The following is a 20,818-nucleotide window of genomic DNA, read 5'->3' as shown; positions in this document are numbered from 1 at the left end:
GTTCTCTTCCTTATAACAAGCATTTTATGATTGACATAGTGGACTTTATTTATCACCCTATCCTAAAAGGAGATAAAACTTATACATGAAGTAACAAGACCAGACAAGAAATGCTCCATCCAATGTAAGGGTGGCCATCTTTATTCAGTAACTTGATGAGCACACTCTGGACAGTGGGGTGTACACTGCTGTTCCTCACTAGTATGTGAGCAGTAAAGACCTGGGACCCTCCCCCACCCTGATGTGAACACACAACTTCCATGGTAAAGCAGCTATTTGGGGGAGAGGAGGGGGATTAGTGCAGTGAACCTAGGGTGTCGTGGTCTATAATGACAAGAATATCGCCCAAATACACCGAGGAGCTAAACAGAAACGTCCAGAAAACTAGGCGGGGTAGGATGTAGTGTATGCGGGAACTGAATGATCTATTGCTGCTGAAACAGACTGGGGAAACAAAAGATGTCTGAATGGGGTTTATGATCATTTTAACACCCCTGCAGCCCCTTGCTGAGAAGGATGTCGAGGTGGCCACCAGGGGGCAGTGTTGTCCATTCCTGCAGCCATGTATGTGACTGCTCTGTAAGGGACAGAACACGTCTCAGCACTGCTTGTACATCTCATGCTCTGTGTGTACGTGATATCACATCTGTTTCGTGGGAGTCTCTGGAGGGAAGAAGGGTCAGGGCTGGTGGATCTTCATAGACTACCTACTACCATGTTATGCTTCTAGCTCAAAGCCCAGCCCCACCTTGTGGCCTCCGGTGCTGAAACTCTTTGCATTGACCAGAGCAGATACAGTCAACTTCACACCTGGAAAGAAGAGCAGTAAATGAGAAAAATCACATCTATTAAGCGCCCATTCACATACCTGCAATATATGTTCCCTGTACAGACTGTATACTGTGAAGCAAACCTCAGAAGTCCCAAACTCATCATTCGTGATTATGTCGGAAAGGTCCAGAACTGTTTAAACTTTTGCACTACTGTACTGATATGCTGTGTCAGTACAGTAGCGCAATTATTTAAACCGTTTCAAAGATCCTGACTTCATTCATTATGATGCTGGGAGCTCTAAGGTCCCATTCACAGTATACAGTCTGTATACTGTGGACATGTGAATGGCCCCCAGGTCTTAGGCTACAGCTTGCAGAAGGCTGGATGTACACAATAGGCAGGGAAATAGGGGAGGCTGACCATACCAAATAAGACCCCTCCAAAAAAGATCTGGTTACTAAAAGAATAATCAGTCCAGGTTGCAGCTTGTAAACTGCTTTGGTAAAATAAAAGCTGTACAGTGACTGGTTACTACTTTCAATATGGCTGACTTTCCCAATAATAGTTTAGACAACTGATTCCATCTTATTTGACAGGAAGAATATTGCAGCACAGACAGAACCAAGTCAGTGAGGTCCACTGAGCAGCAGCGGTATGAGCTAAATTTCTATGCTGGATCAGGAAAAACACAATGTGAACTAATGAGGCTGATAGCATACAGAGCAGAATTTAGGGCTACAATATGTAGAAGTCAGGTGATGAGGCACATACCAGGTCTCAGGGTCTGTGTGTAGCCGACTCCAATCAGGCTGGCATTGTTAACTTTGGCCTAGGGGAAAGAACAGGGGGGGGGGGGGGGGGGGTTAGCCAAGAATCTACACACATCTATTGAAAAGAATACTGGATTTAATCTGCTGTCACACTGCAGTTGTGCTGGAAAATCCCCCATATGAATCCATAGACCTCTATACACCAGATCAAGGCTATTACAAGTGTCCCTTGTGTTGTTATGTATCAGTGCAGCATTCTTTATTATTCCATACAGGAGGCAAAAAAAAAAGCGTATATAAAAGTGATAGATGCCACTGTATGCCTATAGATGGCTACCTGTAGTAGGTATACCTCAAAGTTCTCCTGCCACCTCAAATTTTAAATGGATTATCTAACCTGGATCGGTGCACATCAGTGGGGATGTCTGATACCCCCAGCATCCAGCTGCTTGAAGCGAGAGGGCTGCAGCTATTGAGTTTATTACTGTCCATCCTTACACGTCTCATAGTGGCGATGCAAGGATCTGCAGCAAGCGGACAGAACAATCCGGATGTTCCCTGCATTGCTGATACATGTTAGGGTGGACAGTAATAACCTATGAAGAATTGAGCTGTAATATCACACACAACCTGACAACAGTTTTTGGAAGAAATTAGTTTTTTCTCTAAAGATACATTCACACTGAGGAAACCGCAGATTCCACTGCTCGCATCTCCGCCAATCCCATTGACTCTATTTTATGGTCAGGTGGATTCCGCCGTCTGCCCAAAGGATGGACATGTAAATTCTTTGCGCAGAGGGTGGAATCCGCCTCACCATACAATGGAGTCTATGGGATGAGCGGAGATGCGAGCAGTGGTATCCTTGGGAACTTCTCTGTGCAAATTCCTTAATGTCAACCCTAATTCTGGATATCCCCTATAAAAGAGTCATCCAGCATTAAAAAAAAAAAATTGTTGCAAAACCTGCACCCAACCTGGAGACAAGAGTGGTGCTGTCTCTGGAAGAAAGTGGCCATGTTTTCCTAATGCTGGATAAGCACTGGCTTTCCGGTCACTGAACAGTGTTTTATAAAGAATGCGGTAATATCTATAACCATTGTAAAGATCTATTCTTTTTTCCTCCCTGTGTGTAGATGCTGTCCCCATGGCATACTTACAGACAGTGTGGTGTTTGAGTCCAGCTGGTACTTGGCTCCAATACCAAAGCGAGTGTTGTTGCTGCCTGCACTCCACGCCAGGCTCACTGAGGTCTCCACGTCCTTATTGACCTTCTGGTAGATAGAACCTCCAAACTCTGTGCCATCGTTCCTAAAAAGAAAAAAAAAAAGGACACAACCCCATCATGTAGATAGAGAAGGCTTGCCATTATTATAGAGATATTGGTGTTCTATAAGGTACTTACACGTTTGTGTGCAGCTGGAAGTCTCCCGCTGTGTAGCCCAGTGCAAAGTTATTCTGTGCCAGTCTGGACTTGGCAGTGTCAAAGGCCATCTGGTAGCCAGCCAACCAACCTTGGTAGCCCAGGACGCCCCAGCCATATATAGTGGGACCAGCCAGATCCAGATCAACATCCACTCCCAGGTTGGCATACTCTCTCTTATAGGAAGTCTTCAGTTTGGCACTCTTTTTACTGTCAGAAAAAAATAAACATCTATATCAGTATTTTCAAAACTGGGATCCATGGCAGAGTGTCTGGTACAGGTGAAGGCAACTTAACCACATGCACTGGCAGGGTGACAAGGAGAGATGTCGTCCCCCCACCCACCACTAGTATGTTTGTTTTTCTACTTCAGCTTGTGCAGCTGTACATTGGGTCTGAATTAATTTGGGGGGGTCCCATAAAACATGCATTATTAGGATAAGGGATGTTAAAGGGGTTGTCCAGCGAAAAAATGTTTTCTTTCAAATCAACTGGTATCAGAAAGATATAGATTTGTAATTTACTACTATTAAAAAAAAATGTCAAGTCTTCCTATACTTATTAGCTACTGTATGTCCTGCAGGAAGTGTTTTATTTTCAGTCTGACACAGTGCTCTCTGCTGACATCTCTGGCCGAGACAGGAACTGTCCAGAGCAGGAGAGGTTTTCTATGGGGATTCATAGAAAACCCAGACAAAGTTCCTGTCTCGTCCAGAGGTGGCAACAGAGAGCACTGTGTCAGAATGAAAATAAAACAACATTTCCTGCAGGACATACAGCAGCTAATAAGTATGGAATGACTTGAGATTTTTTAATAGAAGTAAATTACAAATCTATATAACTTTCTGACGCCAGTTGATTTGAAAGAAAAGTTTTTCACTGAACAACCCCTTTAAGGCTGTGTGGCCTATGAGAAATCAGCATATGTCATATGGTCCCTCAATTTCTTGTTTCCATACTCCTGACATATCAGCTATCATAGAGGGCAACAGTATCCCACCAATAGAACGTCATCAAACATGACGCAACTGCTGAGCTCTTGTCCATGTCGTATGAACTACTAATCGATATAAAGAGCAAGGCCACTCACCCAGTATTAGGTACAAATGTGGTATCCAACGCCAGCTTCAAGCCCGTCGCCAGCTGCATAAACAAAAAGAGAAGCAGAATGTATCCCACCTCCTACTAGATTCGGGTAAGACGTCCAGAACTGCGGCCGCCTCTCACCTTGTCCTCTATGGCGACCTCAGTCCCCAAAGTGTTGTCCGTATTCCACTTCTGGGTGAAGGTGATTCCTGCCTCCTTCATCTTGTACTTTGTCTCCAGGCTTCCAGATGCTTTGCCTGTATCGGTGTTTGAAGATCCGCTGCTTGTGAACTCCTGCAATTATAATAACTTGTGAGAAGAGCCATAGGGGACACAGGAGGAATAGAATGGGTTGTCTACATTGCCCCGCTAGCATACACACTGACACTTTAGGTTGGGGTATGTACATATTTGGGGGCACCCTTAGCCACTGTATAATCGCAACAAAATGTAATGTAGTGTCTCACTATACTGTCCCAGTGACTTACCATCTGTAGGATCCCATGCAGCATGGGGGACAAGAGAAAACATTGTTATGTCCAGCAAAGCACTCTGCCTAGAATATTTTACACTAGCATCTAGTAGATAGAACATACAAAGCTATAACAATAGATTATGCGTGATATGGAGAAACATGCCAATGTATGTAATAACACAGCATAAACTCCGCTCTGCTGCATCTCCACATATCACAGAGATGAGCAAACTTAAAGGAGAAGTCCCTCCAAATCTATAAAAGGGAGGAAGGCAGGGGGGTGCGGGAAAATAATAAACAACCTAAACTCACCCCACCCTGTGCCTCCGTTGCATCAATACTGGGTTCCACTGACAGCCCCAAATGTCATTTTTGGCTGGAAACGTACCTGGCTCTTCCAGCTGCAATAAATGTCATGTACCCGGCTGAGTGATTGCCAATCATTGACTGGGGTCAGATACTGCCCCAGTGACTAGCTGAGCGGGCAATTGCTAAGCCAGCCTGTGTGCAATGTTGCAGCTGGAAGAGCCGGGTACATGATGTTGCAGCTGGAAGAGCTGCAGGTCACCAGCTGCTGTGAACATAACCCGGCAGCGGCGATACAGGGCACGAGGATAGGTAAGTATAGTTAGTTTATTATTCCCCCCCCCCCCCCCCCCCTCTCCATGCTTCATGACATTTGTGTTCTCCTTTAAAGTCTGGGTTCCTGCAAAACTGGAACTATCGGCACTTGACTCCCAGTAGCTGTAGAAGATGGATGCTGCCCTAGGACTTACCACTCCGCTGGAGGATTTTGTTTTGAGGTCCAACTTTACTAGCCCGAACCCTATAAGAAGAAGACAAAGCATCATTACTGCAGGCATCCCGGGGGAGAACAACTAAGAGTATATGGCCCAGAATAAGAAGAAAACTCTCTGCTTTCTCCAGAAACAGCACCACATCTGTTTACAGGCCATGTCCGGTACTGCAGCTCAATTCTATTGGAGCTGCAATACTACACACAACCTGTGGACACAGTATGCGTCACTGTTTTTAGGGACAAATGCAGCCATGTTTTTCTTATCTGGACAAGTCTACTCGCAGCCCAAAATTACAATTCCCATCATGCCTGGACAGTCATAGCCTTAGCTTTGGCTGTCCAGGCATGATGGGAATTGTAGTTGGAGGGCTGGGAGTTTGACGCCTGTGCTCTATTACATCCTGTCATGGTGACCACAAGGGTCTGGGTCACGGACACAATGAGAATGACGTACGGTCGGCTCTCTCACTCACCGTATCCTTTGTTGAAAACATCACGGGCGGATTTGCCCAGGTCTGCGTAGTTTGGTGGCACGGCCATGGCTCTACAAGGGAAGATGGAGAACAAAGCTCAGCTCGATATCCTTTACTAGTATCATCATCTTCTTCAATCTGTGACGTTTGTCTCACTGTTACCCAGCGACGGCCATATACACACACTGACTATATGCAGCCACACTGCGGACATCTGGGAAGGCTCACACCACAGCTTAGCCACGCGTGTTGTCTAGTCAGTGACAGGATACGTGATCCATTGCAGCGATACGAGGGCTCATCCCCTTCTCACAGCCGAGGTGCGGGCCAGGCTCCTGTAAGCCTCTTATTTATTTCATGATCTAATCTCTTTAAAAGATCAGAATACACAGGAGGCCGCAGAGACAGCGTATGCAGATCTACAAGCGAGGCGTCCGGACTACAGGTGAAGGGCCTGATCTACCAACTCTGATAATCCGGAATAAGGCAAGTACAGTCTCATGCCAAACTAATAGCCCAACATTTAAAGGATGAGAAAAAGATGAAAAAAAAAAAGTGCCACCCTTGTTCTCTGGTTGTATATGGAATTACAATTCAGCTCCATTCACTTAAATGGAACTGAGCTGCAAAACCCACAAACAACATGAGAACAAGTGCCCATGTTTTTCTAAGTCTGAATAACCCCTTTAAAGTAGTACTCTGGAGAAATATTTTTTTCCCCTTTTAGATCAACTGGTGTTCATTTGTAATTTAATTCTATTGGATAATATCCAGTCTTCCAGTACTTTTCAGCTGCTATATGTCCTGCAGGAAGTGGTGTATTCTTTCCAGTCTGACACAGTGCTCTCTGCTGCCATCTCTGTCCATGTCAGGAACTGTCCAGAGAAGCAGCAAATCCCCATAGAAAACCTCTCCTGCTCTGGACAGTTCCTGACATAGACAGAGGTGGCAGCAGAGAGCACTGTGTCAGACTGGAAAGAATGCACCACTTCCTGCAGGACATACAGCAGCTGATAAGTACTGGAAGGCTGGACATTTTTAAATAGCATTAAAATACTAATCTTAGCGAGGACAACCAGAGTGCTCATCCTCAGGCTTCCACAGACTCAAGTCATTGTATACCGAGAACTTTCAGGCTCTCCGCTTGCTGTCAGTGAATGGGGAAAAACACTAGGAGGCTGAATACTCCAATGGTTTGCTGCAATTATATCCAGGCTAAGCTAGATGCACATCTGTTCACAGCTGATTGTTTGTTACAGTGTATCAGTGCAATAATGGAAGGAATATATGAAAAAGAGCAGACCAGGCCGGAGCTGGTGAAGCAGAAGGGTAGCATTCCTCCCCCAATCTGCAGGCACTGCTGAAGACATGGAGAGAGGTGGCAGCAGAAAGGAATATACCACTTCCTGCAGGGCATACAGCAGCTGATAAGTACTGGAAGACTGAAGATTTTTAAATAGAAGTAAATTACAAATCTAAATAACTTTCTGAAACCAGTTCATTTTTAAGAAAAAGATTTTAGCTGGATGACCCCTTTAAGGTCCTGCTCTATGAGGATTACACATGACCCGTCACCATTACTGATCACTAGCCGGAGGCATTCACTAGGCTGACATAGCAGAGCCGAGGGTCTTCAGCTGCCCATCATATCTAAAGCCCACCCAGCTGCTATTACTGCCAGTATGAAAGGAGATCAGTGGCTGGGCGGCACGTGATCCCACCAGTATATTCCCAGTCCTACTGGAAAGTATGTGCAGCTGAGCCGGCCTATAAATCATGACAGATGTCCTCTACAGCAGTGTGCCAAAACTACCACTCCCATCCTGCCGCTTTCCAGCTATTGCAAATCTACTACTCCCAATCTATGGCTCACTAGCCGTTACAAACTACTGTCAGGGCATGATGGGAGTTGTAGTTTTCCAGTTGCTTAAGAGCTATCGGTTGGGGTCCTCCGTCCTATGGATTTCCGCTGGTGACGTTCACCATCATAGCACCTGCAGGAGGTGTCATGTAGTTTTCAGCAAAGCCAGAAAGCGATGAGGTGAGTGTGGTGGTGCATCTATAGAACGTGCTGATGTCAGTAGACACTGCGGCTTTGGTTCTCTTCATGGAAGACCTGGATAAATTGTAGTGGAATATAGCAGCAGAATCCAGGAGAGGCCATGACAGCTGTAGGGGTCGGCAGCAGAGAACGTGCCGGATCTAGACGGGCGACATTCCTCCCCCCGGGGGGTTTTACTATACACGTCTCTCCTCATACTGTCTTGTATCTTAGAAGACTCTACACCATAGCGGGCACAAGGACTGCAGATGTAGCAGAGCTGGACCAGCAACCCCCCCCCCCCCCTTCCATATAAAAATTCAAAAAATAAAGGGACAGTCTGCCAATAAGGACACCAGACAATAGGTGGTCTCCTGGGGAACCTTGGGGTCCTGGACCATCACTTGGTAATTAAATGTATGTAAAGATATGAGAGCAATAATCCCACTGAGGAACACTACAGCCTGACATGGCTGACAACAGAAGGCAACAGAGTTTAGATTTCAGTGTCCCTTCAAATACAGCCCCCCCCCCTCCCTCTCACTGGGTCCTGTATGTGTAATCCACCAGTCATGTGGTGTCGCCGTCACTATGACCTTTCTGGTGTCCGGCACCCTCACACTGTGTATAGTAACCCAGTAATCCCGGCCAGTGTGATCCTCATATAATACAGTGATATAGGGGGTGTATGTATATAGGGGGTGTCCTTATATACCAGCACCCTCACACTGTGTATAGTAACCCAGGGAATCCCGGCCAGTGTGATCCTCATATAATACAGTGATATAGGGGGTGTATGTATATAGGGGGTGTCCTTATATACCAGCACCCTCACACTGTGTATAGTAACCCAGGGAATCCCAGCCAGTGTGATCCTCATCTTCCTCTCCAGCTGTTATACTGATATCTCCCTTCTGTGCCAGTCACTGCACTGGTTACCCATTAAAGAGGTACTCCGGGCCAGGGTTATTTTTCGTTTATGGCCGGGGAGGGGGTGGATATAGAAGCTGCCAGTCACAGCGCCGAGTCCCGGATCGCGCTGTGACGTCTCAAGGCAGCTCAGCCATTCAGTGGCCGAGGCAGGATGAGCTGCAGGGCGGGCATTACAGTGACAAGCGGGCAGAGCGGTGAGCTGCAGGGAGGGCGGCCGGTCCGGATGACGGCCTCCAGCTGCTTGACAGAGCAGGCTGACCTGCCCCCCGTCCCTTACACATGACGTCCCGCTCCCCTCCTGGCCAGACATGCAGGTCCCCGGTCTCTGGAGGAGGCCGCGGTGACTGTAGAATAAGGTGATAGCGTCGCTGCGGGTCATGGAGCTGTACAACGGGATCGGGGGGTACACTGCACCCCCTGATACTGCTGTACAGCTCAAGGACCCGCAGCGACGCTATCACCTTATTCTACAGTCACCGCGGCCTCCTCCAGAGACCGGGGACCTGCATGTCTGGCCAGGAGGGGAGCGTGTGTGCAGAGGTGAGGAGAGGAGGAGGGCTATGTGCCCTCCTGCCTCCATCTCCAGCTGCCCCATTGACCCCCACCTGCCCCAATCACCCTCAGCTGCCCAGTCCCCCTCAGTCTGCCTCAGTCACCCCCAAAATATAACTGTACTACTACACCCCTTATCTCTACCTCTACTACTACTACTACACCCCTTATCTATACCTATACTACTACACCCCTTATCTATACCTATACTACTACACCCCTCATCTATACCTCTACTACTACACCCCTTATCTATACCTATACTACTACACCCCTCATCTATACCTATACTACTACTACTACACCCCTCATCTATACCTATACTACTACTACTACACCCTTCATCTATACATCTATACCGATACTACTACTACCAGGGCTGTGGAGTCGGTAAGCCACAGCTCTGACTCAAACTCCGACTCCTGAATTTTATCAGGACCGACTCTCGCTCCTTCATAAATGGCCAGTCATATACCAGGGGAGTTATTTATCACACTTGCTCAGCAGCTTCTCCCTAATGTCCTACATGATCCTGGGGCGACTTCTTCTGTGTTTCTGACTAATTATTCACCATACACACAGAAACACTGCTAACAATGCCAGATCCCTGTAATATAGAGGTCAGCCATAGTGATATAGAGGGGTCACACATAGTGATATAGTGAGGGGTCACACATAGTGATATAGAAGGTCACTGTGGGGTCACGCAATAGCACGCACACACACACAGCCTGCTGCAGCCATAGCATACACACACACTAACAACCTGCTTCAGCCATAGCACACACACACACAACCTGCTTCAGCCATAGCACGCACACACACACACACACACACACACACACACACACACACCCACACAGCCTGCTGCAGCCATAGCACACACACACACAGCCTGCTGCAGCCATAGCATACATACACACACACCCACACAGGCTGCTTCAGCCATAGCACACACACACACACACACAGCCTGCTGCAGCCATAGTATACACACACACACAGCCTGCTTCAGCCATAGCACACACACACACACACAGCCTGCTGCAGCCATAGCATACACACACACACAGCCTGCTGCAGCCATAGCATACACACACACAGCCTGCTGCAGCCATAGCATACACACACACAGCCTGCTGCAGCCATAGCATACACACACACACAGCCTGCTGCAGCCATAGCATACACACACACACACACAGCCTGCTGCAGCCATAGTATACACACACAGCCTGCTGCAGCCATAGCATACACACAGCCTGCTGCAGCCGTAGCATACACACACACAGCCTGCTGCAGCCATAGTATACACACACACAGCCTGCTGCACCCATAGTATACACACACACAGCCTGCTGCACCCATAGCATACACACACACAGCCTGCTGCAGCCATAGCACACATACATACACACACACACACACACACACACACACACAGCCTGCTGCAGCCATAGCACACACACAGCCTGCTGCAGCCATAGCACACACACAGCCTACTGCAGCCATAGCACACACACACAGCTTGCTGCAGCCATAGCGCACACCACACACACACAGCCTGCTGCGGCCATAGCACACATACACACACACAGCTTGCTGTAGTCATAGCACACATACACACAGCCTACTGCAGCCATAGCACACACACAGCCTGCTGTAGTCATAGCACACATACACACAGCCTACTGCAGCCATAGCACACACACACAGCCTGCTGTAGTCATAGCACACACACACACAGCCTACTGCAGCCATAGCACACACACACACAGCCTGCTGCAGCCATAGTATACACACACACAGCCTGCTGCAGCCATAGCATACACACACACAGCCTGCTGCAGCCATAGTATACACACACACAGCCTGCTGCACCCATAGTATACACACACACAGCCTGCTGCAGCCATAGCATACACACACACAGCCTGCTGCACCCATAGTATACACACACACAGCCTGCTGCACCCATAGTATACACACACACAGCCTGCTGCAGCCATAGCATACACACACACAGCTTGCTGCAGCCATAGCGCACACCACACACACACAGCCTGCTGCGGCCATAGCACACATACACACACACAGCTTGCTGCAGCCATAGCACACATACACACAGCCTACTGCAGCCATAGCACACACACACAGCCTGCTGTAGTCATAGCACACATACACACAGCCTACTGCAGCCATAGCACACACACAGCCTGCTGTAGTCATAGCACACATACACACAGCCTACTGCAGCCATAGCACACACACACAGCCTGCTGTAGTCATAGCACACACACACACAGCCTACTGCAGCCATAGCACACACACACACAGCCTGCTGCAGCCATAGTATACACACACACAGCCTGCTGCAGCCATAGCATACACACACACAGCCTGCTGCAGCCATAGCATACACACACACAGCCTGCTGCACCCATAGTATACACACACACAGCCTGCTGCAGCCATAGCATACACACACACAGCCTGCTGCAGCCATAGCACACATACATACACACACACACACAGCCTGCTGCAGCCATAGCACACACACAGCCTGCTGCAGCCATAGCACACACACAGCCTACTGCAGCCATAGCACACACACACAGCTTGCTGCAGCCATAGCGCACACCACACACACACAGCCTGCTGCGGCCATAGCACACATACACACACACAGCTTGCTGCAGCCATAGCACACATACACACAGCCTACTGCAGCCATAGCACACATACACAGCCTGCTGTAGTCATAGCACACATACACACAGCCTACTGCAGCCATAGCACACACACAGCCTGCTGTAGTCATAGCACACATACACACAGCCTACTGCAGCCATAGCACACACACACACAGCCTACTGCAGCCATAGCACACACACACACAGCCTGCTGCAGCCATAGTATACACACACACAGCCTGCTGCAGCCATAGCATACACACACACAGCCTGCTGCAGCCATAGTATACACACACACAGCCTGCTGCAGCCATAGTATACACACACACAGCCTGCTGCAGCCATAGCATACACACACACAGCCTGCAGCAGCCATAGCATACACACACACACCCACACAGCCTGCTGCAGCCATAGCACACACACACACACAGCCTGCTGCAGCCATAGTATACACGCACACAGCCTGCTGCAGCCATAGCATACACACACACAGCCTGCTGCAGCCATAGTATACACACACAGCCTGCTGCAGCCATAGTATACACACACACAGCCTGCTGCAGCCATAGCATACACACACACAGCCTGCTGCAGCCATAGCATACACACACACCCACACAGCCTGCTGCAGCCATAGCACACATACATACACACACACAGCCTGCTGCAGCCATAGCACACACACAGCCTACTGCAGCCATAGCACACACACACAGCTTGCTGCAGCCATAGCGCACACCACACACACACAGCCTGCTGCGGCCATAGCACACATACACACACACAGCTTGCTGCAGCCATAGCACACATACACACAGCCTACTGCAGCCATAGCACACATACACAGCCTGCTGTAGTCATAGCACACATACACACAGCCTACTGCAGCCATAGCACACACACACACAGCCTGCTGTAGTCATAGCACACATACACACAGCCTACTGCAGCCATAGCACACATACACACAGCCTACTGCAGCCATAGCACACACACACACAGCCTACTGCAGCCATAGCACACACACACAGCCTGCTGTAGTCATAGCACACACACACACAGCCTACTGCAGCCATAGAACACTGAAGAAAAACACACAATCTTCTCCCAGAGAGAAAACACCACACTGAGGACTGAGGTTACTGCTACACTACTTATGTCTTCTCCTCCTCCTCTATATTACACCGGATATCTTCATATTACACTACTGCTCAAATACAGTCATCCAGCATCCAGGAAGAGAACAGCACAGATCTCCCCCCACACAATGGACTCTTCCAGCTCAGAAACAAACTACCAAATAGTGACTGACAACTGTTCCCTGACCACCCTTATCTAATAGGGCCTGTGTCCTATTACTGATATATTCCCCGACCACCCTTATGTAATAGAGCCAGTGTCCTATTACTGATATATTCCCCGACCACCCTTATGTAATAGGGCCAGTGTCCTATTACTGATATATTCCCCGACCACCCTTATGTAATAGGGCCAGTGTCCTATTACTGATATATTCCCCGACCACCCTTATGTAATAGGGCCAGTGTCCTATTACTGATATATTCCCCGACCACCCTTATCTGATAGGGCCAGTGTCCTATTAGAATGTTGCTTATAATATATATTCATGAGCAAAACTTGTTTCAATTCAATTCTACATTTTTTAAAGATTTTTTTTAAAGCTGGAGTCGGTACATTTTTTTCCGACCCCGACTCCAGCCAAAGCTAGCTCCAACTCCACGACTCCGACTCCACAGCCCTGACTACTACTACACCCCTCATCTATACCTATACTACTACACCCCTCATCTATACCTATACTACTACTACTACACCCCTCATCTATACCTATACTACTACTACTACACCCCTCATTTATACCTATACTACTACTACACCCCTCATCTATACCTATACTACTACACCCCTCATCTATACCTATACTACTACTACTACTACACCCCTCATCTATACTAATACAACACCCCTCATCTATAAATCTATACTACTACTACTACACCCCTAATCTATACCTATACTACTACTACAATCTCATCTATACCTATACTACTACTACACCCCTCATCTATAACTGTACTACTACACCCCTCATCTATACCTATACTACTACACTCCTAATCTATAACTGTACTACTACTACACCCCTCATCTATACTACTACACCCCTCATCTATACCTATACTACTACTACACCCCTCATCTATACTACTACTACACCCCTCATCTATACCTATACTACTACTACACCCCTCATCTATACCTATACTACTACACTCCTAATCTATAACTGTACTACTACTACACCCCTCATCTATACTACTACACCCCGCATCTATACCTATACTACTACTACACCCCTCATCTATACCTATACTACTACACCCCTCATCTATACATCTATACCTATACTACTACACCCCTCATCTATAACTGTACTACTACACCCCTCATCTATACCTATACTACTACACTCCTAATCTATAACTGTACTACTACTACACCCCTCATCTATACTACTACACCCCTCATCTATACCTATACTACTACTACACCCCTCACCTATACTACTACTACACCCCTCATCTATACCTATACTACTACACCCCTCATCTATACATCTATACCTATACTACTACACCCCTCATTTATACCTATACTACTACTACACCCCTCATCTATACCTATACTACTACACCCCTCATCTATACTACTACACCCCTCATCTATACCTATACTACTACACCCCTCATCTATACCTATACTACTACACTCCTAATCTATAACTGTACTACTATTACACCCCTCATCTATACTACTACACCCCGCATCTATACCTATACTACTACACTCCTAATCTATAACTGTACTACTACTACACCCCTCATCTATACCTATACTACTACTACACCCCTCATCTATACTACTATTACTACTACACCCCTCATCTATACCTATACTACTACTACTACACCCCTTATCTATACCTATACTACTACACCCCTAATCTATAAATGTACTACTACTACACCCCTCATCTATAACTGTACTACTACACCCTTCATCTATAACTGTACTACTACACCCCATATCCACTATACCTCCACTACTACACTCTACCTAGATGGAGGCACAAAGAAGATCTCCTATACTATATGAGGGCACAGAGTACATAGGGCACATATTTGGGAAAACTATTTATGTGGGGCACAGAGGGGGCTTGTCTACTACATAGGGGCACAGGGGGAGCACTGTTACACTGGGAAGCAATACAGTTGTTGTCTCAAATGTCATTAAAATGGTATCTGACGCTGCAGGGAGAAAAATGTTCTGTTTATTTAGCAAAAAGAAAAAAAAATCAAGATTTAAAATCAAATTTTCCCAAAAAATGTTAAAAAAAAAAATAGAATTTTATTTTTTGGCCTTATCGCTGAGCCCTAATAGAGGGTATACTCTTATAGCAGCACCCTAACAGGGAGGGGGGTATTCTCATATAATACAGTGATATATACAGGGAGGGGGGTATCCTCATATAATACAGTGATATATACAGGGAGGGGGGGGTATCCTCATATAATACAATGATATATACAGGGAGGGGGTATTCTCATATAATACAGTGATATATAGGGAGGGGGTATTCTCATATAATACAGTGATATATAGGGAGGGGGGTATCCTCATATAATACAGTGATATATACAGAGAGGGGGTATTCTCATATAATACAGTGATATATAGGGAGGGGGGTATCCTCATATAATACAGTGATATATACAGGGAGGGGGTATTCTCATATAATACAGTGATATATAGGGAGGGGGGTATCCTCATATAATACAGTGATATATACAGGGAGGGGGTATTCTCATATAATACAGTGGTATACGGGGAGGGGGTATTCTCATATAATACAGTGATATATAGGGAGGGGGGTATCCTCATATAATACAGTGATATATACAGGGAGGGGGTATTCTCATATAATACAGTGATATATACAGGGAGGGGGGTATCCTCATATACAATACAGTGATATATACAGGGAGGGGGTATTCTCATATAATACAGTGATATATACAGGGAGGGGGTATTCTCATATAATACAGTGATATATACAGGGAGGGGGGTACTCTCATATAATACAGTGATATATACAGGGAAGGGGGTATTCTCATATAATACAGTGATATATAGGGAGGGGGGTATCCTCATATAGCAGCACCCTCACACTGTGTATGGGGATTCCTAGTCAGTGTAGGTAGATTTTGTATATTCTATATATCACTGTATTATATGAGGATACCCCCTCCCCATATATCACTGTATTATATGAGGATACCCCTTCCCTGTATATATCACTGTAATATATATTTGAGGATACCCCTTCTCTGTATATATCACTGTATTATATGAGGATACAGTGATATATACGGGGAGGGGGTATCCTCATATGTAATACAGTGATATACAGGGAGGGGGTATTCTCATATATATAATACAGTGATATATACGGGAAGGAGGTATCCTCATATATATAAAACAGTGATATAGGGGAGGGGGTATTCTCATATATAATACAGTGATATACGGGGAGGGGGTATCCTCATATATAATACAGTGATATACAGGGAGGGGGGTATTATATATGAGGATACCCCCTACCCTATATCACTGTATTATATATATGAGGATACCCCCTCCCCGTATATCTCTGTATTATATATGAGGATACCCCCTCCCGTATATCACTGTATTATATGAGGATACCCCCTCCCCTAGATCACTGTATTATATGAGGATATCCCCTCCCCTAGATCACTGTATTATATGAGGATATCCCCTCCCGTATATCACTGTATTATATATGAGGATACCCCCTCCCCTATATCACTGTATTATGAGGATACCCCCTCCCCGTATATCACTGTATTATGAGGATATCCCCTCCCTATATATCACTGTATTATATATGAGGATATCCCCTCCCTATATATCAATGTATTATATGAGGATACGCCCTCCCTATATTATATATGAGAATACCCCCTCCCCGTATATCACTGTATTATATATGAGGATACCCCCTCCCGTATATCACTGTATTATATATGAGAATACCCCCTCCCGTATATCACTGTATTATATATGAGGATACCCCCTCCCCGTATATCACTGTATTATGAGGATATCCCCTCCCCTATATCACTGTATTATATGAGGATACCCCCTTCCCTATATCACTGTATTATATGAGGATACCCCCTCCCCGTATATCACTGTATTATATGAGGATACCCCCTCCCCGTATATCACTGTATTATATGAGGATACCCCCTCCCCTATATCACTGTATTGTATATGAGGATACCCCCTCCCCGTATATCACTGTATTATATGAGGATACCCCCTCCCCGTATATCACTGTATTATGAGGATACCCCCTCCCCGTATATCACTGTATTATGAGGATATCCCCTCCCTATATATCAATGTATTATATGAAAATACGCCCTCCCTATATTATATATGAAGATACCCCCTCCCCGTATATCACTGTATTATATATGAGGATACCCCCTCCCTATATTATATATGAGGATACCCCCTCCCGGTATATATCACTGTATTATATATGAGGATACCCCCTCCCGTATATCACTGTATTATATATGAGGATACCCCCTCCCGTATATCACTGTACTATATATGAGAATACCCCCTCCCGTATATCACTGTATTATATATGAAGATCCCCCCTCCCCGTATATCACTGTATTATATATGAGGATATCCCCTCCCTATATTATATATGAGGATACCCCCTCCCTATATTATATATGAGGATACCCCCTCCCGGTATATATCACTGTATTATATATGAGGATACCCCCTCCCGTATATCACTGTATTATATATGAGGATACCCCCTCCCCTATATCACTGTATTATATATGAGGATACCCCCTCCCTATATTATATATGAGGATACCCCCTCCCGGTATATATCACTGTATTATATATGAGGATACCCCCTCCCGTATATCACTGTATTATATATGAGGATACCCCCTCCCCTATATCACTATATTATATATGAGGATACCCCCTCCCCTATATCACTGTATTATATATGAGGATACCCCCTCCCGTATATCACTGTATTATATATGAGGATACCCCCTCCCCTATATCACTGTATTATATATGAGGATACCCCCTCCCTATATTATATATGAGGATACCCCCTCCCGGTATATATCACTGTATTATATATGAGGATACTCCCTCCCGTATATCACTGTATTATATATGAGGATACTCCCTCCCGTATATCACTGTATTATATATGAGGATACTCCCTCCCGTATATCACTGTATTATATATGAGGATACCCCCTCCCGGTATATATCACTGTATTATATATGAGGATACCCCCTCCCGTATATCACTGTATTATATATATGAGGATACCCCCTCCCGTATATCACTGTATTATATATATGAGGATACCCCCTCCCCTATATCACTGTATTATATATATGAGGATACCCCCTCCCGTATATCACTGTATTATATATATGAGGATACCCCCTCCCGTATATCACTGTATTATATGAGAATACCCCCTCCCCGTATATCACTGTATTATATATGAGGATACCCCCTCCTGGTATATATCACTGTATTATATATGAGGATACCCCCTCCCTATATTATATATGAGGATACCCCCTCCTGGTATATATCACTGTATTATATATGAGGATACCTCCTCCTGTAGATCAGTGTATTATATATGAGGATATCTCCCGTATATCACTATATTATATATGAGGATACCCCCTCCCCTATATCACTGTATTATATATGAGGATACCCCCTCCCGTATATCACTGTATTATATGAGAATACCCCCTCCCCTATATCACTGTATTATATATGAGAATACCCCCTCCCCTATATCACTGTATTATATATGAGGATACCCCTCCCGTATATCACTATATTATATATGAGGATACCCCCTCCCAGTATATGTCACTGTATTATATATGAGGATACCCCCTCCCCTATATCACTGTATTATATATGAGGATACCCCTCCCGTATATCACTGTATTATATATGAGGATACCCCCTCCCAGTATATATCACTGTATTATATATGAGGATACCCCCTCCCCTATATCACTGTATTATATATGAGGATACCCCTCCCGTATATCACTATATTATATATGAGGATACCCCCTCCCAGTATATATCACTGTATTATATATGAGGATACCCCCTCCCCTATATCACTATATTATATATGAGGATACCCCCTCCCCTATATCACTGTATTATATATGAGGATACCCCTCCCGTATATCACTATATTATATATGAGGATACCCCCTCCCAGTATATATCACTGTATTATATATGAGGATACCCCCTCCCCTATATCACTGTATTATATATGAGGATACCCCCTCCCCTATATCACTGTATTATATATGAGGATACCCCCTCCCCTATATCACTGTATTATATATGAGGATACCCTCTCCCGTATATCACTGTATTATATATGAGGATACCCCCTCCCCTATATCACTGTATTATATATGAGGATACTCCCTCCCGTATATCACTGTATTATATATGAGGATACCCCCTCCCGGTATATATCACTGTATTATATATGAGGATACCCCCTCCCGTATATCACTGTATTATATATGAGGATACCCCCTCCCGTATATCACTGTATTATATATGAGGATACCCCCTCCCTATATTATATATGAGGATACCCCCTCCCCACATCACTGTATTACACACACACACAGCCCATCCCCTCTCCATCTTGCTTTCTCCCTATCTCCCTCACACAGCCCCCTCCCCAGTATATCCTCCTCCATCACTACACCACATGAGGGTGACCTCCCGGCTCAGCACCTCACAGCCCCGTCCCCACCTGCTCCCGGCTCCATCACCAGGTGCCCCCACCATGTATACGCCTCCCCGGCCTCCCCACACCCGGCGGGTCACCCACACGGCCCCGGCCCCTGTCACCTGTCCCCAGCTGAAGGTCTCCTCTGCGTCTCCGTGTCCCAGGCGCATGCGCGGATGTACCACCACTACTCCAAGTCCACATGACACGCCCAGCCACGCCCACCCAAATGCGAGGAGGCAGACAATAATATCCAGTCATTGGCTCAGCAGGCGCTGGAGGACCTAACGGCTCGTCTGCCGATCAGTGAGCGCCATAGAGCTGCTTACCGGCTAGAGCGTCCCTGCTAGGTCTCTATGGTATAGATACCAAAATTATGGAAAAAAAATAGCGCACGACGAGAAGGAAAAAAAACTAGGAGTGAGGGGCTATACTTACTGGGGGGGACTATTATTATAATATGGGCATGTAATTATTTACAGTGTTGTATCTTATGTGTAAATGTAGAATTTATTGTAAATTAGGTTAAAAATCCTTTAAGAGCATTGAAGGAAGGGTGGCTTATATAATTCTCATACGTTATTGCTGCAGAATCCATAGTTTGCAAGGAGTGAAATAAAAAATAAAATCATATTATGACATATTCTTGTATGACTGCTGCAGGCTCAACCACAGCTCTACTGTAACATCATACAGCTGGCACAGTGCAGTCAGGTAGGTAATGTCCTCCTGGTATTCACCAGACTCATCCATCAGACAGAGACGTGTGATCCATAAGGGTACATCCACACTAAGGGCCCTATTACACCAACAGATTATCTGACAGATTTTT

General features: G+C 45.6%; 1 protein-coding gene across 1 annotated transcript; it reads right to left on the bottom strand.

Annotated features, from left to right (window-relative positions):
• Window positions 1-118: 118 nt before the first annotated feature.
• VDAC3 (voltage dependent anion channel 3) lies at window positions 119-20,205 on the bottom strand. Its single transcript, XM_069944965.1, has 9 exons — window positions 20,109-20,205; window positions 5,801-5,871; window positions 5,305-5,354; window positions 4,195-4,347; window positions 4,058-4,110; window positions 2,950-3,177; window positions 2,705-2,855; window positions 1,546-1,603; window positions 119-810 (listed from the first exon to the last, which is right to left on the bottom strand). Exons 2-9 carry the CDS (start codon window positions 5,865-5,867, stop codon window positions 719-721), a joined length of 852 nt encoding a protein of 283 aa, XP_069801066.1. The 5' UTR covers window positions 5,868-5,871; window positions 20,109-20,205; the 3' UTR covers window positions 119-718.
• Window positions 20,206-20,818: the final 613 nt, after the last annotated feature.

Source organism: Dendropsophus ebraccatus, chromosome 1 (genome assembly GCF_027789765.1).
Source record: "Dendropsophus ebraccatus isolate aDenEbr1 chromosome 1, aDenEbr1.pat, whole genome shotgun sequence".
NCBI lineage: Eukaryota > Metazoa > Chordata > Amphibia > Anura > Hylidae > Dendropsophus > Dendropsophus ebraccatus.
Note: the sequence above shows the minus strand (reverse complement) of the source record. Positions and strands in the feature narration are given on the sequence as shown.